General features: G+C 50.3%; 8 protein-coding genes across 8 annotated transcripts; 4 read left to right on the top strand and 4 right to left on the bottom strand.

The window, feature by feature from the left end:
* Window positions 1-43: 43 nt before the first annotated feature.
* On the bottom strand, window positions 44-2,682 carry BO79DRAFT_67245 (uncharacterized protein). The gene is made up of 3 exons (XM_025689580.1): window positions 1,870-2,682; window positions 526-1,811; window positions 44-472 (listed from the first exon to the last, which is right to left on the bottom strand). The coding sequence occupies exons 1-3, from the start codon at window positions 2,369-2,371 to the stop codon at window positions 416-418; spliced, it is 1,845 nt and encodes a 614-aa protein (XP_025534397.1). The 5' UTR covers window positions 2,372-2,682; the 3' UTR covers window positions 44-415.
* A 1,407-nt stretch (window positions 2,683-4,089) lies between these two features.
* Window positions 4,090-7,753, top strand: BO79DRAFT_204486 (TPR-like protein; the record flags this gene model as incomplete). The annotated part of the gene is made up of 5 exons (XM_025681788.1): window positions 4,090-4,358; window positions 4,438-5,456; window positions 5,500-6,336; window positions 6,386-6,601; window positions 6,650-7,753. The coding sequence occupies 5 exons, from the start codon at window positions 4,090-4,092 to the stop codon at window positions 7,528-7,530; spliced, it is 3,222 nt and encodes a 1,073-aa protein (XP_025534396.1). The 3' UTR covers window positions 7,531-7,753.
* Window positions 7,754-10,386: 2,633 nt separating this feature from the next.
* On the bottom strand, window positions 10,387-12,840 carry BO79DRAFT_291116 (patatin-like phospholipase domain-containing protein). Its single transcript, XM_025688961.1, has 2 exons — window positions 11,355-12,840; window positions 10,387-11,289 (listed from the first exon to the last, which is right to left on the bottom strand). Exons 1-2 carry the CDS (start codon window positions 12,792-12,794, stop codon window positions 10,471-10,473), a joined length of 2,259 nt encoding a protein of 752 aa, XP_025534395.1. The 5' UTR covers window positions 12,795-12,840; the 3' UTR covers window positions 10,387-10,470.
* An 821-nt stretch (window positions 12,841-13,661) lies between these two features.
* On the bottom strand, window positions 13,662-16,090 carry BO79DRAFT_233192 (uncharacterized protein; the record flags this gene model as incomplete). The annotated part of the gene is made up of 9 exons (XM_025684274.1): window positions 13,662-13,704; window positions 13,818-13,965; window positions 14,027-14,100; window positions 14,372-14,422; window positions 14,555-14,641; window positions 15,272-15,476; window positions 15,650-15,670; window positions 15,720-15,795; window positions 16,073-16,090. The coding sequence occupies 9 exons, from the start codon at window positions 16,088-16,090 to the stop codon at window positions 13,662-13,664; spliced, it is 723 nt and encodes a 240-aa protein (XP_025534394.1).
* A 913-nt stretch (window positions 16,091-17,003) lies between these two features.
* BO79DRAFT_277657 (uncharacterized protein) lies at window positions 17,004-18,615 on the top strand (the record flags this gene model as incomplete). Its single annotated transcript, XM_025687834.1, has 5 exons — window positions 17,004-17,093; window positions 17,717-17,797; window positions 18,093-18,096; window positions 18,207-18,318; window positions 18,461-18,615. The coding sequence occupies 5 exons, from the start codon at window positions 17,004-17,006 to the stop codon at window positions 18,540-18,542; spliced, it is 369 nt and encodes a 122-aa protein (XP_025534393.1). The 3' UTR covers window positions 18,543-18,615.
* Window positions 18,616-19,317: 702 nt separating this feature from the next.
* Window positions 19,318-19,726, bottom strand: BO79DRAFT_211826 (uncharacterized protein). Its single transcript, XM_025683088.1, has one exon. The coding sequence runs from the start codon at window positions 19,714-19,716 to the stop codon at window positions 19,534-19,536; it is 183 nt and encodes a 60-aa protein (XP_025534392.1). The 5' UTR covers window positions 19,717-19,726; the 3' UTR covers window positions 19,318-19,533.
* Window positions 19,727-19,869: 143 nt separating this feature from the next.
* Window positions 19,870-22,579, top strand: BO79DRAFT_67176 (leucine-rich repeat domain-containing protein). Its single transcript, XM_025689579.1, has 2 exons — window positions 19,870-20,022; window positions 20,116-22,579. The coding sequence occupies exons 1-2, from the start codon at window positions 19,981-19,983 to the stop codon at window positions 22,492-22,494; spliced, it is 2,421 nt and encodes an 806-aa protein (XP_025534391.1). The 5' UTR covers window positions 19,870-19,980; the 3' UTR covers window positions 22,495-22,579.
* A 3,101-nt stretch (window positions 22,580-25,680) lies between these two features.
* glcA (type 1 serine/threonine-protein phosphatase catalytic subunit GLC7) lies at window positions 25,681-26,985 on the top strand (the record flags this gene model as incomplete). The annotated part of the gene is made up of 4 exons (XM_025686392.1): window positions 25,681-25,857; window positions 25,948-26,349; window positions 26,514-26,813; window positions 26,890-26,985. The coding sequence occupies 4 exons, from the start codon at window positions 25,681-25,683 to the stop codon at window positions 26,983-26,985; spliced, it is 975 nt and encodes a 324-aa protein (XP_025534390.1).
* Window positions 26,986-27,701: the final 716 nt, after the last annotated feature.

The following is a 27,701-nucleotide window of genomic DNA, read 5'->3' as shown; positions in this document are numbered from 1 at the left end:
GGTAGACTACTAAGTTACTAGGGTTCTGGATGCTTGAAGTGTCTACTGTAATCTGCTGTAATTGCAACAATTATATTTACCAAAGCCATGATGATTATACCATTAACATCCTAGCCGTCATAACACGACATGCTGAGACACAGCCCCACGCACGTCTACATGAACATGTGAATACATCCATACAAACAATAAGTCAATAAGTCAGTCAAGTCGGTCACTCATCCAACTGCCCCAATGGCGTTCGAATCCCATTACTAGACAACTTCCTCCCAAGATTCATTTCCGATGAGATCGCTCATAAGGTTCATTTCGGATCCTGCCACTTATGCCCAAAGCCAATCTAGTCAATTAATGCAATAGAGAGAATGTAAGCAGAAACGTTAAGTCAAGACGATGAATGAATGGCTGCACTTCGTCACGCGATGTTGTCGAGCTTGCCCTCGGCTTTGGCTTCTCTGACTTGTTCGAAAACCTACAAAAATTAGCATAACCCTAACCATTTAGGAAATCTTCGATTTGACTCACCTTGAGCATCTTGTTTCTGGCACCCAGAGCATTGACGCCGCGGTCTTCCAGCGCCTTGTCGTTCAGTTCGACAAGCTCCGTCCACTTCAAGTCCTTCAGGTTTTCCGTGTACTTGTGCAGCCGCAGCGATCTCAGCCAGCTGGGAATATCCTTCAACAGGTTGGGGTCCGTGGGGTCCTCCGGCGGCTTCGAGCTACCGCGACGACCACGCGGGGACCGGCCGCGAGCCACTTCCGAGTGGTCCGAGAGGTAGCCCTCCGGACCTCCCAGGCCAAACTGCCCGATGCCGAGTGCACCCAGGCCGTTACCCATGAGCGGGTTGTTCGGGTCATATGCCGCCAAGAAGCCGTTGTTCTGCGGCGAAGTGAAGCCCATCGGACCAAGTCCGCCAGCACCCTGCATGGCGATTCCAGGCGACGTCGGGCGGGAGCGACGACCCGCCATCGCGGCCTGCTGCTGTGCCTGCAAAGCCGCCAGCTGCTGAGTGTTCAACAGCTGTCCGGCAACCAGGTGATTGTGGCCCGGGAGGCCCGGGCTGGCCAGGCCACCATGAGACATGCCGTGGCCGGCGTTGGCCGAGTTCTTACCCTGGCCATCGTTGGAGCGAGCCCGACGGTACTTGCGAGCATCATCAAGTGCAATGCGGTTGTTGACGGTCGACAGTGCGGCCAGCTTCATCGCAGTCGCGTTGGCCACCATATCGGCCTGCGAATTCTGCTGGGGCTGCTGCGATTGCTGGCCAAAGGTCGCCGTCATGGGGGTGTTGGTCATGGAGGCCCAGCTGGCATTTCCAACATTGTACGGCGAGAGCAATGGAGCATCAATCTCGGGGGCAGGAATCGTGGCGGTTTGGGTAGGGAGCGGAGAGCGCAGGCTCGAAGGAGTCTGGCTGAATTGGCCCATGGGCTGATGGCCGGACGAGGACTTAGGACGAGCGATAGGGGGTTGCGGCTCAGATCCGCGCTGGGCCCAGGGCGAAACCGGAGGCTGGCCCAAGGTGTCGTTGCTGTTGTCCGGAGCGGAAATGGTGGGTGCCACAAAGGAAGTCCGATCGAAGACAGCGCTGTTGCGGTTCGAGGGCGGAGCATTGCCCGTTTGCTGGGTGAACTCAGCCTTCTTCTTCGCGATTGCCGCCGCGGCATCAGGGAACATGGCATTGATGGTGGACGAGTCGAGGCCGGAGTTGCGCTTGGCACCCGGGGACGGCGGGGGGCGACCGAGAGAGCTCCGGGAGCTGTCCACGTTCAACTTGGACATGGCATCGTTCAGGCGGTTAGACATGGCATCTGTCGAAAGATTATTGTTAGTACCTGCCACGCTTGCCTGTTTTGGTATGCAACTTACCCTTCTCACCAAAGTTGGCTGGAGACAACAGTCCCGACATGGGATGGCTCTTGGCCATCTGCTGCAAAACCTGGATGAAGAAACGAATCTGCACCTGAGTGGTCTGCTGCAGCAGAGCATAAAGGGCAGCAGTCCTCTCCGCCTCGCTGAGGACCCGGAACCACTGCTCGATGGCGCTAAGCTCATCCTTGAAATCCTGGTCCAGCGTGGCAGCGGCCATCTCTTCCAATGTAGTCTCGTACTGATCAATATCCGCGAGCCACTGCTGAGCCGCACGGTCCAACGGATCCTCCGCGTTGTTCGACGCCTGAGACTGTTGATTGAAGTACACTTCCGAGGAAGGACGGATACTGCGGGATGACAGAGGAGACGGGAAGCCCGACATATCGGCCGATGCACGAAGCTGGTGCGATCCTAGATTCCGAGACGACGATGGAGGACGAAGACTGGACTTGGAGGCTTCAGGCGTGCTGTTGCGGTTGCCGATGATATGGCTGGCCATAAGTAGGGATTGAATGAGGGTAGGATTCTGGAACAAGGAGGGTCAAAGGAAAGTCTCGGAATAGGACTTTCTTTTCTGAGTGTCTTTTCCCTTCAAATCGGTCTCCCTTTACGCGAGGCCCGGATGAAAAATAAATACAGAAAGAGAAGAATTACTGCAAAACACCTGCAGCACCTGCTGAGTTTGCGTGTCGTGAGGGTTGGTCGGAACAGGAGGTCTTTCTTATTTTGGTCGCAGGCTGGGAGATAGCGAATCACCCAGGAGACAAAGGATCAAAAGCGAGAAATCTCTCTAAGGACGGAGACACTTTTTTTTTTCGGTTGGAAGAGGTGAGAAACCCAACTGTGTTGGTTCTGGACAATGACGTTTGGGGCACAGACCAGTCCAGTGGCTGCACTGCCCGATTCGGATTCTAGGATGAGGAATCAAGCGAATCGCAAGAGCATCAAAGGAGGTGTTTCGATCAATCGATTGGAGAGAGAACGAGAAAAGACAGATGGCCGGAAGAAAATCCTCGGTGGATGGCGAGTGAAAAACGCGGCGACTTCCCGGGTGGAATTAGTGTAGGGGAAGTGTGGGTTGCGCTTTTTTTTGACTTTTCTTTTTCTTTTTTTTCTTCTTTTTTAACGAAAGGATGTCAGGGTTATCTGCAATAGTGTGTCAAACACAGCAAGCAAGATACCTAGAACATCAAATAAAAAGGAAAGTAAAAAGAAGAAAAGAAGGGGGGGAAGCGAAGAAGCAGAAACCTGATGGGCGAGGGAGGTGAGGGAAGATGGGGAGGAGGAGGAGGAAGAGAAAGAGAGAGTTAGATGGATGGGGGGGGGGAGAAGGGAAGAGGGAGAATAAGACCGAGACACAGAGGGAGTCGAAGAAAGGCGGAAAAGAAGATGGAGAGAAGCAACAGAACAAGTCAAGAACGAAAGAAACAAGAAGCGAAACGAAAAAACGACACTTTGCCGTGGCGGGCGTAAGAAAAAGTCACCGGATTGGCTGGATTGGGTTGTGTTTGGCTTGATTTGTTCTCCGCCGAACGAACCTCTTCTTCTTTACTTGCTTCTTCTTCTTCGGCTGTCCAGATACTCCAGGACTTCAATCATCATCGACATTCTATATCTTTTGTAACATTGACTATATCGACAATTTCATCGTTCAAGATCTGGTCATATCTTCTCCTTCCATCTGACCTATCTTACTTCTATATCCCACTGCCTCCGACGCGTCCCAGTCGGCCGGTCTGGCCGGTTTTCTGCATCGGCAAGTTTAGTCTGGGATTGGCGGCGCTTACATGTTGCTATGAATAAACCCTCCAGGTCCGTGATCCGACCTTCCTTTATCGCTCCGCCTTACCCTTTGTCTTGTGCGCCTCCCTTGGGTTCTCGAATGTTTCTAAACTGCCTTCTCTAGACGCTATTGCAACGCCATCCAACCGTGATTTTGGATTCAAGCCCCAATTGCTTGTCCGTTTGCTGTGGCTCCACCACAACCCAATGATGATCGCTTCTTTGTCGCATAGTCTTACACAACACTTCCCGATATCTTTGAGACGACTGAGACGACACCTCGGCTAGTCTGTCTGCTTACTTAGTGATCTGCGCCTCAAGGGAGGTCTATGTTTAGTTTCCAGCCAGTCTTTGCACTCTAGGGGCCAGTGGCCGGCAAAGTCCTGCTACACAAAGTCCGTATTAGTAAAGTCACCTGAATAATTGTATCCCAAAATGGATTACCCGGACGACCATCACCCACATCACCCACCTCCCTCGCAGGAGTACGTCTATCCCGATATTGATGAGACGGTACATTACCCATGGCAGGGAAGCCAGCCAACCACGCAAGGAGAGGCCTCCATTCACTCCGTCCTGGACCCGCGCCTGTATAAGGACCTTTTCACAGGTAACGCCTCGCAGGTGCAAGATGAGGCTTCCTTTGAAGAGGATGCAGAGGCGTATCAAGAAGCAGACGATTCGGACGAGTCCCTCTATACGTTGTCTTCAGAGGAGAGCAGGTTAGTATCACGACTTCATGCGAGTGCCCTAATCTCACTGTCTGTCGCTGACCGCACCCAGTGAGGAAGAATTCTCTAACCAAGCCGAGGAAGACGACGATGGCTACGGTCGGAGACGTCGCAGGGGCACAGGCCCCTTCTCTGGTCGATATGGTGCTCGCGGCGGAAAGGGCATCCGGAGAGGACCGCGCAAACCACTAGAACCGAGCCCCGAGTTCAAGATATTGCATTCGGAGGCAACCTCCGCCTTCATCGATGGTGACTATGACCGTGCCATTGATCTCACAAAGCGTGCCATTCAGGTTAACCCCGAGATGTTCGCGGCACATTCGCTCTTGTCCGAAATCTTCCTGGCCCAAGGCGAGAAAGACAAAGCGTTGACCGCGTTGTTCAGCGGCGCTCACACGCGGCCCAAAGATCCTACTGTATGGGCGAAAGTAGCAAGGATGATCCTCGAACGCGCCGGGGAGGAACGTCAAGGTGCACTGAATGACGTTATCTACTGCTATAGCCGTATCATCGAGTTGGATCCGAAAAATTACAATACTCGATTCCAACGAGCAGCGATTTACAGAGAATTGGGCTACAATGGACGAGCAGCGACAGAGTATGAGCGTATCTTGAAAGAAGTCCCACACAATGCTAGGGCGCTTCGACACCTTGCAGAAACTTACATCGACCTCAATGAGGTCCAGAAAGCCGTGGACCAGTGGCGGGTGAGCGTGAAATACTTTACGTCTTTGGAACCGGAAGATGCTCCTGAGTTCTCTTGGTCCGATGCCAACATTTACGCCGAGCTGTACAGCTATTTGGGCCGGCCCTTCGAAGGCCTCAAGGCCCTCAAGTCTGTCTCTCGATGGCTCCTAGGCCGAAAGGACGATACGATGTGGGAGGAATTTCATGAGGATGACCGGGAATGGGATGCGGATGACTCTCCTCGACGCATCAAGGCTGATGGATACGAACCTCGAAGGTGGCCTCGAGATTCGTACGGTCTTGGTCTACCACTGGAGTTGCGGATTAAGCTGGCACTCTTTCGTTTGCGAATGGGCTACGAGCACAAGGACGAAGCTCTGGTAAGTTTTTCAGTACACGATTAGTAGCCGGCCTATTTCTGACGCAGGAACTAAGCACCACCTCGAATGGCTAAATCCGGAGGACACATCCGAACATGCCCGGTTGTACGATTATGGCGACCTTTTCCGAGAGGCCGCTGATGCGCTCAAGGACGTCGGGCTTTTCGAAGAGGCACTGCGGTTCTACATGCCACTCCAACAAACAAACGAGTACGCAGATGTCGGCTTTTTCATGGCAATGGGAGAGTGTTGCAGTGTATTGGGCAAGCTTGAAGATGCCGAGAACTGCTTTCTTACGGTTGCGGAGCACGATGCACGGCACGTGGAATCCCGTGTGCAGCTGGCAAAGCTTTATGAGGGCATTGGTATGTCGGAAGAGGCTCTAAAATACGTCAACGAAGCGGTCCTGCTAGGAAGGCAGGAGAGCCGTAGTAACCGCCGGCGCAAGGACACAAGGCTGGAACAGCTCGCTGTGGAATTTAAGACCGCCGATGCGGCTCGTGAAGACGCTGCCCTGAGGTCAATCGCGCCTCAGCCCTCAAGCGCTGACCTGCCGACTGCTCTGACTACTACTGCACCAGCTGCAAAGGACACGGAGATGAATGAAGAGCAAAGGATAGCAAATGTGCAATATCTCTATGGCAAGTTGATGCAGCTGCTTCCGCAAGCGAAAGAAGGCAACGCAGAAGCCACGGAGGACTGGCTGGATATCGCAGACGCTTTACTGCGCGAATTCCGGTCAAATCGAGTATTCTACCCTATTCAGCGCAACATAACCTTCTTAGGCTATTCGCGCGAAGCACAGAGAAAGGCGGGGAGGCACAAGGGGCGCAACTTCATCGATGAGATGCAAGAAATGGCTGGGCGTCTCCAAGAGTCTTTAGGTAATGGATGTCCTTCTGTGACATTGGGGCATAGCTAATCGTTATCTAGGGAGTATTCCTGACGAGCCTCTTCAAGGGGCTATACCGACTGACTACTATGGAATCAGCTTCAATGAATGGCTCGACCTCTTCCTGCAGTATGCCCTCACTGTGGCGGCGCAAGGAGAATCCGACGAAGCGTACGACACGCTCGCAGCCGCTGCGGATGCCAGCGTCTGGTATCACTCCAAAGCCGACACCCGCATGATTCATGTTTGCTGGTTCAGTGAGTATCTATTGTATCATATTCTGCATGGGATACTGACCTTCCTAGCTTGTGCGCTCCGGATGCAGGACGAAGAGACGCTAGCAAATGAAGCACGATGGTTTATCAAGGAGTACCAATTCGTGACTGACACCTATCGCTTGTTCGCCATGTTGAGCCGGCTCGTCGGTGATCCTCACCGGTCTTTGTTCCACTCGTCACCAAACATGAAGTTTATGCTGCGTCAGATCAAGGCTATGGACTTTACTATACCCGATGAGGTTACAGGGGAGCGACCCAGTCGGTTCGTGCGTGAGTCGGCTTACAAGGAACGCGCATCCTTGTCTACACGAGACGAGACAACGGGCGAAGCTATTCCGGCAGATGAAATGGACGTTGCCCTCCTTGTGCTGTACGGCCACATCCTTTACTCGGGAAACAGTTTCTACCCAGCCCTGAACTACTTGTTCCGCGCCTATGCACTGGACGATCAGAATCCAGCCGTCCTGCTCTCCATCGGCCTCTGCTATATCCACCACTCACTCAAGCGCCAGTCCGAAAACCGTCACTACCTCATCATGCAGGGGCTGTCATTTTTGCAGGAATATCGACGCGTCCGTGAACGACCAGGAAGTTCTCTTTCAGAGCGGCAAGAGATGGAATTCAACTTTGCGCGCGTCTGGCATAGCTTAGGAATCGCTCATCTAGCAATAGAAGGCTACCATCTTGTGCTAGATCTCGGCGCACAGATCCAAGCGCAATCCCAACAAACGGACTCGCACCATAAGGATGGCGGCGATGTCGTCATGGGCGATACAGGGCTAGGAGCGCAAGCTCCCTACGTGGAGGACTTTTCGCGGGAAGCTGCGGTAGCGCTGCAGATTATCTATGCCCTAAACGGCGATTATCAATCGGCCCAGAAGGTCACGGCCAAATGGCTGGTAATTTAGTCAATCAGTTTTGGTGGCGAATCATCGATTCCGGGGTCACCTGTACCGTGTACCAATACCTACTGACTGTACATAACGACTTAACTAATCCTTTAGTTCAACTACTAATGCCGCGAAGCAAAGTGGGATGGATGGGTGGATGCTCTGCTAATGCACGCTCAGGACCCGGATAGAGTAGTACCTAGGACTCAGACCTCCATCAGCTTATGCACCTACTTTGTCCCTCCTTAGCTACTACCAGCTACTTTTGAAAAGAGAACACCCCATGACCTGCATGCGAGTAATTAGTAATTATGTATCTGTGCAAATGACCATTTCTTACCCTGCCAAGTCAAGCATAGTTTACTCCAAGGGTACTTACGTACGTGGTACATATTAGTACTTCCCCGCTTCCTGTCATATCATGTGGCAACTTACTAGCTACATATTTACTTTACTGTTATTTGTTATTGTGTAATGATCATCATATTTGCAGCATATGCACCATGACATAAGAGGCGAACATGACAGGCAGGGGCACAAGGGAGGACCCGCCACACTCACACATGATTGCATTGTTATGTATGATGTACCTTATATGCAGAGTAACATCATCAGCGGCAGCAGTGGCAGCAACGTGGGTTTGTTTTCTTTTGTTTGTTTGTTTGTGTCTGCGTGGCGACTTTGATTTTGATTTTGACATGAAGCTTAAAACAGACAGGGTCCTGTGACTGTCTTGGTTGTTACATCGAGTAGGAGTATGTATCGGTACGTGGATCCTATGAAGGGAAAGAGAAGCTTGATTATTACGCTTCGTATGTATTTAATGGACTGTCTCGAGTATCAGGTAATACTGCGTAGCTGGTTTTGGGGTACCTGTGTATAGGTAGTATATAATAGCTGTCTAAAATATGAATGTGGGGATGTAGTATTAATACTATATTTAGGGTTCTTTTTCCTGTGATATCAACTAGTACTATCTACTTATTACCCTTCTATCAAATTAGTAGTTTTATACCTTAGAATGAATGATAATAACATAGTAGTATTTCTCTTGCGCTACCACTCTTGCTTATCTGGCATAGGAATAGTTTCGACGGTGTAGTATATAGTAGTATCCCGCTCTCTAAGATTTCCACAGATACTTACATCTTGGTGATAAAAGATCAGCAGTGTTATCTATTCTAAATGACATCCAACGATGCTACAATTTAAAGCAGCCTCAATTTATAACTGCTTTGGACAGTAGACATCTATAATATTGTCGAGTCAGTTGTTCTATTTATTCCTAATACTACCCCTTCACGGTCATTCATGAGCTGTATACAATCCACACAAGATATACTACTTACTAGCCAGTGGAATTAATACTTCTAACCGGGCAATCATTCATAGAACGGAAATTGATACTTAGCTAATCGGAATCTAGTCCGCCAGACCAGAAGGTAGTAATTCTCCAGTAATCATCCCTAACCTCCTCGAATATCCCAACCACCTCATCCTGTTATGATGAAGCTCCCCCTTTTCCCTGATCGACGACAAACCCAACTAACAGAGGGAGCAACGGCATAATAGCCAGACGGGCATTTGGAGACCGAAATGGCCGATCTTGTCCCTGCTTCCTCCGCAGAATTTTTTCCAACATGATGCAAGCCTACCGAGTAACCAACTGGCCCTTAGATCCTGTTCTCAATTAGGGCACAACTTGAGGCGACTAACTATCATATTAATTGCTCTGGACACCTGATACGTGCAGCTAGACTATTTGAAACCGAAGACATCGAGAGAAAACGCGTATATATCCTAGTCAGTGACGGCATACTACAAGCGTGGACCAAGCCTCTTCTTTAGTACATCTCTTCCAGATATACCGCCCAAGACGAAATGGGAATTTGAAGAGATAAGGCATACTTCTGAGTAATTTCTCTTTTCTCAAAAGGTCTTGCTGCCCCCATTCACCAACATGCAAGTACTAGATCCCCGCCCAATGCAAGAATTGTTGCGGTGCCACCGTGACTGCAGTTTAACACTCCCACAGGAAATACTGACCAACTCGGCGATTCTGGAGGTCTTTCTCATTGAAGCCATTTCCCCAGCAGCAGCAATCATAAAACCGAGTAGCAATACAGCGCCTCTCTCAGCGACCAGCAAGGTCTTGGCTGCCACGATTGGGATGCATTGTGCGCCATCATGTTGGGATTGGGACTCCCTTGGCCTTGAATTTTGGTCTTTGGACGAAGCCTCTCTTTCATATGCGTTTGATGATTTGATGGAATTGATGGAGCTGGGTTCGGGTGGTAGGGAATGATTGGGGGCTGTCTTGGGTTATAGTTGTTTTGTAAACTGTTTGAGGGGGTTGAAGGGTGGTAATCAAATGAGAGGGGTTATATTACTACTTATGTGGAAGGTAGGGGTTAATGTGGATAGTAGTAGTAGTATGTAAATAATAACTACTGAGAAGGGGAGGATTGATCAGTAGTAGTTGGTCTTAATGAAAGCGGGGGTGTGCGTTACCGTTGACATCATGATATATTGAGTGATTAAGTTGGAGTTGATTTAGACTAATCGACGAGTCCCAGTTTCTGGAACTACTTACAATTACTCTCCTGATCAACGCAATAAGCAGACGGATATTATCGTAGAACACCTCATTTACTGTATATTAGTACCACTAAGCACTGCAGTCTGCTGATAGTATTACTCTCATCTGACATGCATTAGCAACTCGAGCGGAAATTACTGGCATCACCTCCTTTCATACCCTACTAGTAAGTTAATGTAATGTAAATAGAGTACAAGTAGTATTAATATCTAATTTCCCCAACAGGATCAAAAGAAATTACTAGAAGATAGATAAATAGCAAGCTAGCTAAAGAAGCGCATCAAAAAGTACCACACCAGGCAGACAGACAGACAGACAGACAGACAGACAGACAGAGATAAGAAAAAGAACGTCTTCTCTCATCCGGGCCTAAGCGCCTCATCATCACCGTACATATCCACATCATCAAAGAAAACCGCCGACTGCCGTCTCATCTCCTCAAAAATACTACTCCCCGTACTACCCCGACGGTGTTCCGGGACCCGCAGCAACCGAGAAGACGAAGCCGAAGAAGTCGGTCGCCCAGCAGGTTCGTTCGATGAATTCTCCGACAGCGATCCGTCCAGTAAATGCGCGTCTTCTCCGCTGCCGCCGCCTTCGCCGAATGTGATGTTAACGTTGTCCCCGCGTCGTCCGGGAAGGTTGTGGTCCAGGCGTTCGTTCAGGGGATCGGTGGCAGTGCGGGGGCTGGGATTGTAGTGGTTATCCGGGTCGTTATTTGGGCGCCAGCGAGATGGCGCCGGAGAGATCGGTCTGCCGCCGGCGTGCGCGAATTTCTGTAAGCTTTTTACGACGGCGATTTCGATCTTTAGTCTGTTTTTGATAAATTGGAGCTTGGGGAATGCGCTTTGCTGACCCACGCGGAGCATGCGGGCGAGGCGCTCCGGGTTGGGGTCCGAGAGGATGTGAAAGAAGTCCGAGGGGACGGTCTTGGGCCAAATGGTCACTGTGCCGCTGAATTTTTGCAGCCAGATCTCGCTCCAGTCTTGGCCCATGGGCCGAGGTAGGAGTTCGAGGTGCCGCAGGACTCGGAGCCATTTGTTCATGTCTAGTTTGATGTATTGTTCTATCGCGGAGCCCAGGAAGCCTCCACGCCAGCCGCGACCTTTGCGGTGTGTGACTGGTCGGCCTACGGTGCCTCGGGAGCTGAAGAAGAAGAGGTTGATGTGTGGGTTTACCTAGTAGGGAGGGGTGGTGTTAGTCCAGTGTGCTCAATGTTGGGTAAAATGAGAGGAGGTTCTACCTGTGAAACGATGGTAAAGTTGACGTTGAAGTGAAGATTCAATGCTTTGATGGGAATATCGGTGCGCAAGCTGCCATCCTTCCACTTGTGTCCGAACGAGTACGGCGCCAGGGTGCCGTCGCGTTTCTTCGTCATCAAGACGACTGGGTTCAGGATGCCAGGGACTGCTGCAGACGCGAGCACTGCGCTCCATATTACGCAATTAGGTGAAGTTAGGTAGTTGGCCAAAATTGTAGGCGAATGAGGGTCAGATGGCACACAAGATACATTCAGGATGCGCCCTGTTCGTTCGTATGCCTCCCGAAACGTAGTTGAGCCCCTGCAGAACCAGCTACATTGTCGGGCCCATTCAAGAGTATCAAATCTCGCTCCTGTCCGCCACCATCGCCATACCCAAGTCGGGAAGCCCTCCTGGCATGCCCTGATCCGATGCGCTAGAGCAGGCACCAGTAACTGCTTCAACTCCTCGTCGGTCCTCGTAGCAACTAACGCAGCGACCAGCGCTCCTCCTGACGTGCCCGTAATTATTTCCGGCAGAACCCCATTATCCAGTAGCGCTCGCACTACTCCAAAGTGGTAATAGGCGAATGTAGCGCCTCCAGACAGGCAGAGGGCGGTTCGACCAAAGTTGGTGTCCAAATGCTTGAAATGCTGTAATTTCTCCTCGCTACCGATTCCCTTCGAGTCTGCGACCAATTGTATGCACGCATGCAGCTCGTCAATGTATTCCTGTACCAAGTTTTTGGTACCAGAGTAAGCCTCACTGTAAAGTCGGGGATTCTCCACCCCAGCGAAGTTGTTCTTGACACACGCTTCCAGTAGTGTGCATAATTCTTCAGCTGCAGGTGACTGGCCTGAGCCGCGACGTTTCTCACGCCTTTCACGCTCCACCTCCCGTCTCACCTTCTTCAGCTGCTTCACTAGGTTGCTAATCGTAAGATGATCGTAGTAGGCGTATTCGTCGATCTCCTTCCATCTCTGATTCCCCAGATGATCGTCGAGCGCTCGGGCGGCTTTTTGCCAGTCGGGGTAATTCGTTTGCGCGCGTAACTGTCTTCTGAGGCTTTGCCTTCTGCCCCGCCATGTTACCCACTGCTCGTACAGGAAGATGTAGACACGGGTGAGTGTGTAGGCAAAGGCGAGGGCCGTGATCCAACCAAAGACGGTGAACAAAAAGGGCCACTTCAAAACTGTGTATAGCACACCTTCTCTGGTCTCATCCTTGGTCCGCCTAGGCTCTTTGCGGCGCCCACGTTCGCGCCTGACCCGTTGGTAGATGGGGCGCCAGTCGTTGAGGGCAACGAGCGGTGACGCGCCCTGGTCCGTCAAGGCAAGCTCGAATTGGCGCAAGTCATCGGGATTGATGAATTCTCGGTCGTAATCCGGTATCGTACTGGGATCGTAGGTGTCACCAGCTGCAGACTTCTCCGCCCCGTTCATGATTGATGATAATAATGCATGTTGGGTTAGAGATCGGGGATATGTGTAGTGGGGGGGAGTAAAGATAATCCTTGTGACAAGAATCAGTGACGCGCACTGGACAAGACATCGACGTCAGAGAGTTGAGTTGACACCGCCTCAAGTCTCCGGCGCCACTAATTACTTTGTTGGGCCCCGTGACGTCGAGTGGATGTGGCTGGGTCTGTGGGGCTGGGCACTTTGACCAGTCTTCCCAATGGGGACCTAGCCTCAGGAATCAAGGATGAGTGATACCACTAGTCCTATCTGGGAAAGATCATGGCGGAGAGTTCCCGACGGCATTCTCTCTGAGCAACCTCGTGGTGCTTGCTTGCTTGTTTGCTTGCTTGCTTCCAGCCTCACCGGTGGTCCAAATGACAAGCCTGCATACTTTATTGGCGGCATACTATTGCCAGGGATGTAGGGCTCAAGCACTACCATATTGCTTATGACAGTCACGAATATAGCGCAAAGAAGCTGACTCGGTGAGGCCTAGAATTCGGCTGAAGCTGAACCATACTGCGTGAGAAGCAATATCTGCTCCGTCATATTGTTATGTCAGAAAGCATCAGCTTAACTAGCTATACGTCCACTGTGTACACTGTGCTGCGTACTTACACATGCACTTAGGACACGCAATCACCAAAGTGCCAGCACACCTTCATTGCAGCAAGCGTTTGTTGAAGTCTATCTATCTGTCTTCTTCGTCTCGGTGGCCCGTGTAGTGTTGATAGATCGACATTGCAGACGAAGAAGCCTGCAAATCACTTCCCAAGTGACTATGATCATCGGATAGGATAAACACCCGATTACGTGATAAGATGGCTGCCATGAGCCATACCCTGCCGCTTAAATCTGGGGAGCATTGGAATGTGTATCGCGCACGCACGCGCTGGAAGAACACGCGGGATCGGCAAGCAAAAGCAGACTGTCAGCATGACTTGGAGGGAGGGAAGGGCAAAGGTAATTGCTCCTCATAACCTATCGCAGGACTATGATATAAACAGGTCACCGATACGTATGGCATAGGTGGTCAGTAGTCTTGCGAAGCTGAGTCGCTCAGCTGCGCGCCCGTATCTCCATGATAGGATTCTGCCTGTCCACCAGCCGGAGAGTGTACCGTCGCCCCTCCCCTCCATGAGCACAGTCCTACCTACATTAGCCGCCTGAATCTCAATGTTGCCGGCCGTCTGGGTGTGAATTATCGGTGTGACAAGGGGCACGAGGCATGGCTCTAAGCATGGGTTTGATTGGAGTACTATTCGCAGAACAACCCTGGCCGCCATTCCTGATGTGATGGCGTTCGCAACTCGACATTGCGGGGTAAATTTACCGACTCTCCAAGTGTTCAACAACAATCGGAGACTTCTACCGGGTGGTCTGTGAGAATGCTGGGGTTGGTCAAAGGGGGCGGCGGCATCGTGGTAGATAATTGGTTATCACCACCAACCACGGCTGATACGGAGGCTGGAGGAATCCAGTAGAACGAATGATTTGCAGATACTGCGGATTATACTGGTTGGTGCTATGGACTAAACCTTCCTAGTCGTAAAGAGTACCCCGCCAATGTTGTAGAAACTTCGTAGGGTTTAGCCAGCACTTGGAAGGTTCTTCTTGCATGTTGCTGATCTGGTGTCGTACTAGTGGTGGGTTTGGATGCTGAATTTAGCCAACTCGCTTTGAGTATCACATTCATGCCCTCACATCCTCCGATCGCATCATGCCATGAGGACTAAACCCACCCACCTACATACGTAACTTGCTTTTTCCTTTCGATTGTTCTTGTTCGTTCTTCTGTCCAGCAGACAGCATCAGGTTTGCTTCCACACCTTTTATACATCATGCATCTTGTTCACCACGAAACCGGAATTCTTCAGCTGAACAGGGCAACGCAACAGCGATAGATAGATAGATAGATAGATAGATAACTAGTAGGTGATGTTTCTATTGTTATTATTTTTCTCCCGTTGCGCGGTAGCCGCTTTTCCGCCCTTGGGAGACTGGGGATCCGGTTAACGTTGAACCTTAGCCACAACAAACTATCCCTCTAGCGAGCATCGTCCACGGTTCATGAACTAAGCCTCTGCCGTTTGTCCTTCTATCTATCATTAACCCAGTTGATGCTTAGGTTTCCCGAAATGGTGGGATGCATCAGGGTCAATCCTAAAATTTCCACCATCATTCCATAACTGAACTCAACCACCCAGTTGCGCCCGTGTTTCTTCTTCCCACCTTTTTTTTCAACTAATGCATGAAGATCGCGCCTCGGTGGTTTTTTACTTCCTTGGTCCTGTATGCACCATACATACAGGATGTAGTGCGGTACGTAAGTACTTACGGAGAGCCCGCAGAGACGGGATAGACAGACAGACAGACATCATTTCTTTCTTCCTGTCTCTCTCCCTCATCCTTGGCGTTTCTCTCCCTGCAGTTGGTTAGTCACTAGTATACAAAGTTACCGGGGAAGGCAAAATTTGCCAAATGGAACAGCGATGTCGGCTTTGATTGGCGACGACAATCGCGAACGACTGCTGATCATTCGAGCGGTTGACTGCAGTGGAGACCCGCCTTTCGAGTCGTCAGATCCCACTGGAGTTGTCTGTTCCCCCCCGTATCCACACTCGGTTTTCCACTCCCGGCCCGGGCTTTTGTTAGGTCTCGTTGCTAGACTACAGTACTATCAATCATTCAATGGTTTGAAAGGAACGGCCTCCATAATTCAGACTAAACAATGACTCCATTCCTCCACCAAGCAAGCGGGCAGATCAGATGTCATAAAGGTCATGTGCACTCCCCCATTGTTGAATTTCATTGGAGGTCCGCAATAAACACCAAACCCGGGTCTCCATTCCAACCATCTACAGCACCCAGTACACAGTATTTGCCTCCCGAAGGAAACAGAAAAACACCCCAACCTAGCATTCCTACATCGGAGCCTGCTCGGATGTTTGGCCCTGTAAGTAACGTTGTCGCCGAGAGGGTTCTACCCCAGTATGTGAGACACCATTCAAGCAGGGATACGGGTAAACAAGGATGAGCCACTTCCACTACTCCTCGCATGATAATCGATCAGAAAAAAAAAAAAAAAATATGAACAAGACCTGGAACACTACTCCTAGCATGCGTTTTCCAAGCGCATGGCAAATTGAAGAAGCATGCGGCCTTCGCCCACAACGCCGAGGAAAGAAAGTTTCTGATTGGCAATACCGCTCCTTTCATCTATAGGCGGCAGAATAAACAACGTCCGATCTAGGACGCACCTGGAGATTTCTTTCCATGTAGGCATCTGCGTGTAATCCTGCTACTGCAATGATGGTGCCTTGTCATCTAAATCGATCGGGGGGCGAGACACTGGAAGCCAAGAAGAGACAGAGAAGAAAAAAAGGTCCCGACCCTCAACAGTAATTTGCGACGAAAGTAAGGAACGGAGGCGTCGCGAATGTATTATCATGAAACAGGGACTCGCTACCGAAGGTTCTTTCTTTTTTTCTCCTACCCCCCGCTGTCATGGAGATACGTACCAGGTGGTGTCATTGTGTACTGGAAGGAATTGGAGAAATTTCTTCCACGGCACGGCAAACCGTCTGCCAAAATTTTATGGCTATCAGTTTTAAGGCAACGATCACGGACCATCTGGTCCACTACCATGGACGTCATCGAACAGAGTTCAAAGACTTTTTTTACCCCTCGTCGCGATCGATATTGTCGGAGATCACAGGAACGTGGGCATTCTGTATGGATGCATAGACGAGGCCGGCAAATGATGAAACCCGCCTAGATAGCCAGAGGGGCAGGGTAACCATGGATCGAATGATGTTATTGCAAAGGAGGGTTGGGGAGTGGGCACCGGGAGAAAGAATGTGGTGTGATGATGGACCATGGTCGGTAAGCGGTGTGACTGACAGCGGGAAGGGAGGAGGGTAGTAGGGATGCAGTGAAATGGGAACTTGAACTGGAACTGGAACTCTGTAGGCGACACAACGGAGGTTTAGGTTTCGCAATCGAGATAACCACACAGTACATCATCGCCCCAGCAGCTTTATGTACGCGTAGTGTTTCCCGAAGCTCAGGAATGTGGGAGCATGATTCGCTGGGGGGAGGGCAGGTTGGTCTACGAACAAGCAAGTCGAGCGATCACTTCGCCATGGCCGATGACCGATGACCCGATCATCCAGTAGACGGTATGGAGTAATGGGTGGTGGTCAGTTGATCATAAAGATGAGACTGAGACCTCCACTTGAGCCTCTCAAGAATGTTAAAGGTCAGTGCGAGATAAAACAGGTACGTAGGTTGATGAATACCAGACTAAAAGTTAAGCACAAAGTATCTACATAGTACCAATCGTCATAGTTGGTAGACTTACTGAAGGGAGTAACTATTCATGTAGATAGATAGAGAGAGTATTCTTTTGAGATACAATCATTCTATCTGCCTCGGAACGAGGGGAGATGTCTTTCCGAGTTTCAGGCAATGACCGAAAGGATGGATGGATGGGATGAATGGATGGACGCAGGGCGAGTCCCCATCCGGACAAGGCGAGAAGTTTCCAAAAGTTGCGATGTGTCCGATTCCCTCTTTTTAATTATCTCGAAGCCGCTACTGTACGGTCATTTCTGGTATATACGTATAGTTCCAGGTACGAAGTTTTAGTAAGTATTTAGTAGGTATCTAAAGCTGCCTCATCCCGGTCGGAATACTTTTAGTAACATCCTAGAAAGTAGAGAGCCCCCTAGAAATGTCCGTGATGTTATTTTGGCTCTCGCCGGTGTCCTTTTGCTTCCCTTTTGGCCCTCGAGGATGTCGCTAAAAATCCATCCTCTAGAGCTTCTCGAGTAAAGCGTCATGCAGGTGCTGGAGAAACGCCTGTGATTCGTTGAAAAGGCAAGTACATGAATGTCCGCCAGGGCGCTATCAGCTGCACGTTTGGGGACCCACCGCCAATCACGGGGCGACTTGACATCGTCCGTCCAGTTACCGCCGGCACAGTTGCATCCGCCTAAGAGGCGGGTCTCTCTCTAAGCACCGCCCGATTCAACCAAACACTGCGCTTCATTCCGTTTCTTACCCCCCTCCTTCCTCCATCCAACATACACAACAGAAATAAAAAACTTTTCACCCGACCTGCAGCATACTGGAGCCGGGCTTGCAGCGGCTTCGAATTGGTCAAGGAAAAATAAGAAAAGAAAAGAAAAGAAATAAAAAAAATAGCATGGCCTACTTACGTTTCCTAGTTACTTGGCAAATTTGATCAACATGGTGTGTGCGTTCTACACCCTCCAGATTGGTCCAGGAATCCTTCCGCCCTTCAAACAAAAAGTATGTGCGTACGGAGTTTTCCTTTCTTACTTAAACATTATTATTACTATTATTGTTGTAGTAGTTGCATACTACTAGTCCTCCGTTACTGCATCAGCCAAGTCCAAGGGTCGGCGATCGGGATACCCGCTTCGAGGGATTCGGAAAGATTGCTCCACTCTTCGCCAGAGCCGAAGAATGGCAGTCCTTCGTTTGACCGTTGTAGTAATACTGTATTGTGTGTATGCTTCCATCCTGAAACCGATCTTGACTGATATCAATGAAGTAACTTTGGGATAACCATTGGTACTGAGAGGGGAAACGCGATAACAACTATCTATTCCTACTATGAGGAATGCCAAAATTTTGAGAGATCGCTTATCAATTCATCATGGCCTTGTCCAACTGAGTAATCCAGAGTACCCCGCTAGATAGAGTTTCCGGAGAAGGCTAACCAGTCATTTGAGGTATGGGTCCGTATTTATCAATTGTATCTGGGCGCTTTCAGTTCTTTCTTTCTTGATAGGATCCGGTAGACAAGGGAACGAAGCTGAGTTGACGAACAACTGGATTTAACAACGGACCTTTCCCGACGGTCGCCACCGACTGGTTTATGGATACAACGATGATTTGATGGATGTAAAAAGGGCCAAAACAATAATGAGGACAAAATTAAGGCGAATCGAAAGTCAAAAAAGACACAGAAGACTAGTATTATTTACTACTTCTCTTTACCTGAGTCTGACTATGGGGTGGTAATCCCGTACCCGCCGTGGTCTTAGCGTACCGTACGATACGTATGCAAGTACGCATGTACCTCTGGACGACGCCCGGTGCAGCGGCTCCCTGACCAAAGGGAGAGCAGGACAAGATAACAGGCGAAGATTTCTATATGATAATAAATTATATTAGTCCCAGTATCGCCAGCCCGTCCTTTTTTTGCCTCTTCCCTCCTTTCCCTCCGTCTCTCCCAGAAGTGACATATTTTTGCTCAACCCAGCAACAAAACACCTGCACTTATCTCGAGACTGCGTCGCATTGTCTTGTGGTTTTTCTTTATTTCTCTTCTGACCGCGCTTTCCCACACCCCCCCTCCCTCTTCATCCCGACAGTAGTTAATTTGAAGGCATACCTTGTCAGCCAACAATAATTTACTACTTGAACCCGGGCTTACCACACTTACTACTACCACCCACACCCCCCTACGCCCCTCCCCCCCTCAGCTGATTGCTCCGGTGCTCATCCATACCCACTCCTCCCTCCCTCTCTCAATCCTCCACTACAAACCCACGTATCGTCCACTAGTCGAAGGTCCGTGGTGCTTTGCATATTAGCTCCCCCCGGTCCTTTTCTTTTTCTATCCAGCCCATCCATCTTCTCCTTTTTCGGTGATCACTCCTGCTTCAGCTCGCCTCTTCCTCCTTCCTCAGCTTCGTCCCGGTGACAGGCTTCTCTTCTCAACTGACATTGGAGACCTTCCCTTTCGTCTCCAACCACTCCATCCCTCCTCTTCCTCGTGTCTAGCATAGTTGTGGTGGGCGGCTTCGTGATTCTGTTCGACGATTAGTTTATCGTTATTGTGCAACCCCCCTATATCTTCGAGGTACATCCCAGCCTTGTCTCCTTCTTTTCGACAATAGTTACGAGGCATAGCGCCTTGGGCTTAGCTATCTATCTTGAGTCGTTTTTTGTTGTTGTGAGTCACGGCTAACTCTCGCCCACTCTACTATCCTGCAGGTCCTCTTCTTTCGCTTTTTGTCTTGCCAGCAAGATGTCGACTCTCGCCGTCCCTGCTGCGAGTACTTGAGCGTTCCTCTTCAGAGTCCGCCTAACCAGATAGACTTTTGTCTCGTTGGGCGAAGCAATTTCCGTAATGGAGAAGCTGAACACTGAAGATGGACAGCTCTTCATAAAAGTTCGTGCGCCCCCTCATAAATTTATTCATCTTGACCTTTCTCTCCTCCCTAGTCGACTTTGCTTGCTTGCTAACTCTAACCTCTTCGTCTAGAATCTCGCTAGTTTTGTTCGTACACACGAAAAGGCCCTTGCAAACGCGCTGCAATTAAAGCGCCAACCTACCAAAAATGCGCAACCCTCCCATACCCAGTCGGGCTCGTCGAGCTCGGCTTCCTCCACTCTTGCAGCGGCCCTGTCCTTCGGGGCACTGAAATTCACTTCGCAGAATGTTAAACCTGCCAAACTCACCCTCACTCCCCATCACCTGTTTTACCTCTTGTCCCGTTTTGAAGAACTTTCTATTGCCGTCGGTCCCCTGAATGTTAGGCTGGAGAATATTCACACGGATGGATCGCAGTCCTATGTGTCATTCCTGAATAAGCCTCAGCGATCCAGGGGTGACCGGGACTCCATCCACTCCGTGTCCAGTGTCCGTAGCGTCATGTCTGGTATGAGTTCACTCTGGTCTTCATTTGGTTTGGTTTCCAAAGACTCGGCTTCCAAATCCGAGAAGGCCAAAGCAGCTCTAGAAGCGGATACCAAATACCTATACTCTGCCTTTACCAAGATCCCCTGCCTGCGTTTAGCCCCTGACCGCCGTGCCCGGTTGATCCGTGGTTACGAAGAATTCCCTTTTGACACTGCCGTTCCATTGCATTCCTTTAAGAATTTGAGCGCGTTAGAGATTATTGATATAGACTATCGCTCGTTCTTCGGCTGGGATAGGCTGTCCGAGCAGTTGCGGACGCTGACAGTCAAGAGGGCTAATATCGAGGACCCAGCAGAATTGCTCACGGGCATTGTGCTGGATGACATTGACAAACGTCGGCGGCGTTCGTCAAAGCATCACCACTCACCCATGATGGGGTGGAGTGGGAATGCAAACCCCCAGCCAGTCAACAAGTCCGAACTGTCTGGTTCGCTCTCTGCTCCCGGGTCGCCGGTTGCTGATGCACCCTTTGGATCCAGTGCTAGCCCCCAAGCAGCTTCGATGATTAGAATGGCATCTGAGGGTTCTAAAGCTCGACCACGCACCGGAAGCATTTCTCCCACACGTCCCACCAGCTCGAAACACTCGACTTACCGTCATGGCCGTGGAACCGCCTCCCGGATAAGACGCACTGGCTCTGGCAGTTCCAACTCTAGCGAAACCTCGGGTCACCGCAGCGCAAGCTCTTCAAATCTACTCTCCGGTGTCTTGCCAGCACACAAGTGGCGGTTCTTGCGACACCTTGGCCTCCCTGACAACTCCTTGACCTCCATCACTGCCGCCGGCCTTGCTCCAGTGGCCAACACCCTACAATCGCTCGATCTATCGTCGAATCTTTTCACCGAAGTACCCGACAGTCTCGCGTCCCTGGTTGCCTTGAGAGCTTTGAACCTCTCTCATTGCATGATCGAATCTCTCCACTCCTTGTCACGCAACCCTCTTCCCGCCATAACCGCACTCAACCTCCGCGGGAACCGTCTCCGTTCTCTCGCGGGAATTGAGAGGCTGCTTTCGTTGGAACGGCTGGACCTCCGAGACAACAACCTTACGGATCCTACTGAGATTGCTAGGCTCACCAATCTCCCTGAGATACGGGAGATCTGGGTTTCTGGCAACCCCTTTGTGAAAACACATCCAAACTACCGTGTTGTGATTTTCAACTTGTTCCGACGCACCCCAGGTTACTCAGAGGACATCATCATAGACGGGTCGGGACCAGGATACACCGAGCGGAAGCAACTGGTGGAGCGAGCTGCGGAACCCGAGGCTGCACCTGTCATACGATCCGCTGCGGCAGATCTTTCTACCGTTGTCAGCAAGCCCCTGCACACAGTTCCTCAGGAGCCTTCCCTGCCTTACGAGCAAATTGGACCAGTCGGACGAGTGGGCCAAAATGGAATCGATGTTGGGTCCACTCGTCGAAAGAAGGGTACACGGCGGAAGATTGCCGATCGCCCAAAAGATAAGCCTTCCGCTGATGTTAATCGTGAATCAGGTGCGGTGGTGCCTTCTATTCCTTCTGTTCAGCCTGTGCAATTACCTGTTGATCCGTTTGTCACGGCAACCCCCGACCGTCAATGGAAATCTGATGGTGGACCTCAGGCCAGACCCGCAAGTCCCAAAATCCCGGAAAGGACTGAGATTAAACGCGATTCATCCGCTCTTCAGACCCAAGACCAACTTGGCCTCCAGCGTGCATTCCAGGGTAAAGACTGGAATGTAGACGGAGATTTCTACAAACGGCAACTAGAGGCTCTTAGGCAAGAACTTGGGAATAGCTGGCTCAGGACGCTCGAGGAACACAGGTGGAAGGATGTGCAGACGGACATCAATGTGTCTTGCACTGCAGCTGATTATTCTGATCCGACGAGGATCCCAGTGGACCCCCTGACCAGGGTGAATCCCCAGGTCATCCTAAGCGGTGGCCATGCCCTAAGTTGACTGCGTGGAAAGACTCCAGTCGACAAGGGCAAATGAAATAAAGAAAAAAAAAATCAAATTGAAAAAAAAAGTTGAAAAAACAACGAAGAGAAAAATAGGAAAGAAAAGACAAGAGGACAAGGAGAGAGATTGAAGGAACAAGGGAGCAAAGAACATCTTGACCTCATCCATGGTCGTTCCTAAGTCTGGAATTTCGGTTTATACCTTTCACACCCCCAGAGAAAAGTTCGGTTTGGCTTCGAAAAACGCAGTTCTTCCACGATACCTTCCGGTTTTTGACTATACTCAACCTTATACACGCAAACCTTTTAACGACATGCTTACGGCAGCTGGTTGTCGAACTGCATCATTCACGGCGTTAGGTGATCTTTCAGAGCTTACGGCCCGGATGCGTGGAACACATGAATGATTCTTCATTCCTCCTTCGTCTTTCTCCTCCCTCTCCCACTCCTCTCTTGCTTCGCCGCGGTTATACACCACCTACGGCCCGCATCCGACCGTTCCCGGCTGGTCCATCTGATTGGTTTACTTTTTTGTTATTATTTGTTCTAGACGGCTTGTATTGTATTTTGGGGCAGGAGTGCTGGTGTCTAGGAGTTCAACTGGTGTCTTGATTTATATACGACGTGATGTTTCGCTTTTTCGGTACTGCTCGTTGTGTCTTGAGTGTTTCCCGTTTCTACTGCTTGCACATGACGTTCCGCGCATGCGATGATCCTTCAGGATGTATACTGAGTTGCTTCTCTTCTCGTTTTCTTTTCTTCTTTTTCTTTTTTTGGCGTGCTGCCGTTTTCTACGGATTATTTTCTGGGACCACCATGGCCCATGATGAGATTCGGACCTAATGCATGAGACACGAAGATGTTGTGACGAGTCAGATCAGATGTTCTCTCTTCCCCGCGGTAGCGCCAATAGTTGAAATGCAATGCGCCATGGGCGCTTTCGGATCAGGTGCATCACACGTAGAGTTGAAAAGGGTGGTGGGGGAGAAAAGAAGGAACATCCCCACTGGAGTAGAATCCAAGGTAGATATGCCGTAGATAAGTGCTTGTCAGGTACCTCCCCGGGGATTTTCAATAGAATGAAGGAGCCAAGGGACATTGAGGCGTTAAAGCAAAGCATGCAAGCGCTCGTGCGACCATAAGGAGGGGGGAGGTCATGGGCATACGTAAGTAGGTCCGAGGTATGGATGTACATGATGTATATGTACATCAGGTAGGTAGATCACCGGCAGGCATGTCGACAATCCACACACGGTTTCAGCACCGTGGGGATCTTTGTTTGAGGGGGTAGAAGAAGCTGGACTGCTGCAAAGAGGGGGGGAAATGCGGCATCGATTGGCGGCGCTCCCTTGCAGCAGGGGGTAGTGCCGCAGAGTGAGTGAGGGTCGAGGTCGGGGGAAGAGATGATCTGGGGTTGAAGGCCAGTAATTAGTTAGTAAGTCTGTAGAGTTTTGGACAAAAGTACAAAGGAGGATGAAGCGGAAATGCAGTCCCCTGAAGAAGGAGGGGTATGGGTAAAGAGAGTTGAGAGAAGAGAGTCGAGACGTTGACAGACCGTTGGAGGGAGAGAGTTTAGTATCAACAGTTAGGAATAGTATTACTAGTAGAAGACACACCCTTGAAGCGCTTTACTGTTTAATGAATGGCGCGCCGCCCGCCGCCCGGGCGATGAACCAATCAGAAGGAATAAACACGAGGCCGGGGCCCTTTCCGTTTTGCCATCCGGGAGTCTCAGGCAGGCAGGCAGTCAATCAAGAGTTCCTCCTCCCTTTGCTTTGCTTTGCTTTGCTTTGCTTTGCTTGACGCTGCGTTGCGTTACTTTGGCTTTGGCTTTGCTTTGATCTCTCTCTTCTTCCCTCTCTCTCACTCTCTCGCCCAGTCCAGGTTTCTCTGCTGCTCCTCTCGCGCGTGTCTCAAGTGGTGAGCTTGTCCTCCTTCGTTACTGCCATCCTCTCTGCCCCTTCCCACCTCTTCCCACACCCCCCCCCAGAATCTTGCTATCATCTATCTATCTATCTTGCTTCTTCGCATTCTGTTTCGCTCGTGCTTCTCCTGTTTCTCGTGGAATTTGGCGAAAACCTTTAAGACTCGAACGGTTTTCCCAGAAAAGCCTTGCAAAAGAAGAAAGAAGAGATCGATCGATCCCTTGATTGCCGGCAACCAAACACAATCAATCCCAACTACTTGCGCGCGCCCTTTCTCTCTCTTGTCACTGACACCCTCACTCAACCACCCTCTTACAAACTTCTCTCTCTCTCTCCCTCCCTCTTTCTCTCTCCCTCTTTCCATCTTTCCCCCTTCTACGTGACTTTCTTGATCGGTTCTTTTACACACCCCTCACGCCACACACACACACCAGGTACAGAAGGAGTAAAGAAGAAGGACTCTTCCTCCCACCCCATCTTCGAACAAGAGCTCGCCTCCAATCTCGGCTTCGCTTGTTGGCCCTTGTTTTTCTCCCCAACCCACCCCCGTTTCTCTCCCGCCGCCGGCTGCTATTTTTTGCAACCGCCCCGTCCAGAAGCAGTCTTTCGCCCAGCGATATCTTCTTACGCTCAAAACCTTGCTAGCCGCATCTCGCCGTTATCAACGCGCTTCGCCTTCATCCTCCCTCCCGTGTGAAAAATTTACCAAGGCCGCTTGCTTCCTTTCTCCATCAATATCTGGCATCGCTGTCGGATCTTCTCAGTGTCCCCAAGGCCATTTGGCCTGTTGCCGCTTTTAACTTCCCTTGTCTCTTTTAGATTCTGTTTGGTAAGCCGACTTCTTACTACTTTTGACAACTTCTCACCCCTCCTCTCCCCGTCGCCCCGTTTCACCCGCCATCCAAGTTCAACCCAGCTTGAAGAAAAAAAAAATTTCCCGGGCGCATTGATCACGCGTTTCTTTCCTCGCCTCCTGCTGCACCTCATTCCATAGTCTGCCCTGCTGTCTCTGGATTTATCTCTAACCTTCATATTTTCGCTGCCACAGCCTATAGACGCCGCGTCATCAATCGTATCGCCTACCGAGCCCTCCGCAAAGCTACCCTTTTCGCGCCCTTCTCTTCTTCCGTTGTCCAACACTTGTGTTAATTGATCCTTTTTTTCTCTTTCTCTTTCTTTTCTTTTTTTTTCGTTCTTTTTTCGGTTCGCACTTTTTTTTCGTTTTCTTTTGCGTCGTCTCTCGTTGGAGTCGCTCAAACATGGCCGATCAAGACGTGGATTTGGACTCGATCATTGATAGATTGTTGGAGGTGAGGGGCAGCCGGCCTGGCAAGCAGGTTCAGCTTCTGGAGTCGGAGATCCGTTATCTTTGCACCAAGGCTCGGGAAATTTTCATCTCCCAGCCCATACTGCTGGAATTGGAGGCACCCATCAAGGTAAAAACGCCATCCCTCATTTGTCCCGGTCGAGCTCGGGTCATCGCGTCTATCTTTCGCGGAAACTAACCCGGTGGCGCTTATTATCAGATCTGCGGTGATATCCACGGCCAGTACTACGATCTTCTGCGTCTTTTCGAATACGGTGGCTTCCCGCCCGAGGCCAACTACCTGTTCCTGGGTGACTACGTCGACCGTGGCAAGCAGTCGCTTGAGACCATCTGCCTCCTTTTGGCTTACAAGATCAAATACCCCGAGAACTTCTTCGTTCTCCGTGGTAACCACGAGTGTGCGTCCATCAACCGTATCTATGGTTTCTACGATGAGTGCAAGCGGCGGTACAACATTAAGCTGTGGAAGACCTTCACGGATTGCTTCAACTGCCTCCCCATTGCGGCTATCATCGATGAGAAGATCTTCACCATGCACGGAGGTCTGAGTCCCGACTTGAACTCGATGGAACAGATCCGTCGTGTTATGCGCCCCACTGATGTAAGTGCTCTTTCCTATCAATATTGTGGGGTCTTTTCCTCGCCTTTCGTGAACAGACGAAGACCAGACCTTTTTTCATTTGTTGACTTAAGGGTCCTGGGAGCGATGAAACAATCCTTTCCGGGGTCCCTGAAGCCTTGAGCTTCGCCTGCTAACGACGATAGATTCCCGACTGCGGTCTTCTTTGCGACTTGCTCTGGTCCGATCCCGATAAGGACATCACTGGCTGGAGCGAGAACGATCGGGGTGTATCCTTCACATTCGGTCCGGACGTCGTGTCGCGGTTCCTTCAGAAGCATGATATGGACCTGATATGTCGCGCACACCAAGTCGTCGAGGATGGCTATGAGTTTTTCTCCAAGAGACAGCTGGTTACGCTATTCAGTGCTCCCAACTACTGTGGCGAGTTCGACAACGCTGGTGCGATGATGAGCGTCGACGAGAGCCTACTTTGTTCCTTCCAGGTAGGCCACCACAAACCAATCCGTACTCGAATGAGGGGAGCGTTCTAGAAACTAACGGGTATTTCCCTCGCATTAGATCTTGAAGCCAGCAGAAAAGAAACAAAAGTACGTTTACGGGGGCATGAGCTCAGGCAGGCCCATCACTCCTCCGCGAAAGCAAAAGAAGAAGTAAGGAATCATACGAGCTTTTCCATGTGCAGCAGGTTCGGGCGGAGATAAGAACGTCATAAGTCCCACACAATGTCACACTACAACGAGAGACCTAAATCCCCAACGACATTCGATGGCCACACATTAGACGATCGGCAGCAGCAGTACACCCCAGCCGCCCGAGAACCTCACGACACGCAGAACGTCTCAATTTCCCCTCCGCGCATACCAGACTCCAGCGACTCCCCCAGTCATTGATTTCCCGCTGAATGTGTTTCATTTCTATATGGAAGGTAGTTTCTGCTCCAAGTAGGGGTTGGTGTTTTCTCATTCTTGTTGATCTTCATTCTTCAACTTCCTTTCTCCTTTACCTTTTTTTTTTTACTTCCCATTGTCCAACTTGTGTTGTCCGAATTCATTTGACAGGAAGGGGAAGCGACGGGCTGCATCTGGTGTTTTCCAAGTGCGTTTTTTATTCAAAATCTTCCTGTGAGTGTAATGCCAACCAAATAAGCAACGACACGCCCGTGTCTTTCGAGCGTCCAAAACCAAGATTCTGCTCTCCCCGTCCTCTTCCTTCCTTTTCCCTTCGCCCATCTAGCCACATTGTCTATACCCCCACCCTACCCAGCAGACACCGATCCGTGGAAATGCATTCAGCTAGCTTGTCAATGGAATTCAATGCAATCGACACACAAACGACAATCCACCAACCCAACATCCAAATACCTTATCGCA

Source organism: Aspergillus costaricaensis (genome assembly GCF_003184835.1).
Source record: "Aspergillus costaricaensis CBS 115574 unplaced genomic scaffold BO79scaffold_53, whole genome shotgun sequence".
Classification (NCBI taxonomy): Eukaryota; Fungi; Ascomycota; class Eurotiomycetes; order Eurotiales; family Aspergillaceae; genus Aspergillus; species Aspergillus costaricensis.
This window is presented reverse-complemented; position numbering and strand designations above follow the sequence as displayed.

What these genes read in the sequence shown, in the direction of transcription:
- BO79DRAFT_67245 (XM_025689580.1), bottom strand. Translation starts at nt 2,371, where the DNA reads ATGGCCAGCCATATCATCGGCAACCGCAACAGCACGCCTGAAGCCTCC. An exon ending in AGCCAACTTTGGTGAGAAGG is followed by an intron (nt 1,812 to 1,869) that starts GTAAGTTGCATA and finishes ATCTTTCGACAG; the next exon opens with ATGCCATGTCTAACCGCCTG. An exon ending in CCAGAAACAAGATGCTCAAG is followed by an intron (nt 473 to 525) that starts GTGAGTCAAATC and finishes TAATTTTTGTAG; the next exon opens with GTTTTCGAACAAGTCAGAGA.
- BO79DRAFT_291116 (XM_025688961.1), bottom strand. Translation starts at nt 12,794, where the DNA reads ATGAACGGGGCGGAGAAGTCTGCAGCTGGTGACACCTACGATCCCAGT. An exon ending in ACTTTACCATCGTTTCACAG is followed by an intron (nt 11,290 to 11,354) that starts GTAGAACCTCCT and finishes CCTCCCTACTAG; the next exon opens with GTAAACCCACACATCAACCT.
- BO79DRAFT_211826 (XM_025683088.1), bottom strand. Translation starts at nt 19,716, where the DNA reads ATGTACCTCGAAGATATAGGGGGGTTGCACAATAACGATAAACTAATC.
- BO79DRAFT_67176 (XM_025689579.1), top strand. Translation starts at nt 19,981, where the DNA reads ATGGAGAAGCTGAACACTGAAGATGGACAGCTCTTCATAAAA. An exon ending in ATGGACAGCTCTTCATAAAA is followed by an intron (nt 20,023 to 20,115) that starts GTTCGTGCGCCC and finishes CTCTTCGTCTAG; the next exon opens with AATCTCGCTAGTTTTGTTCG.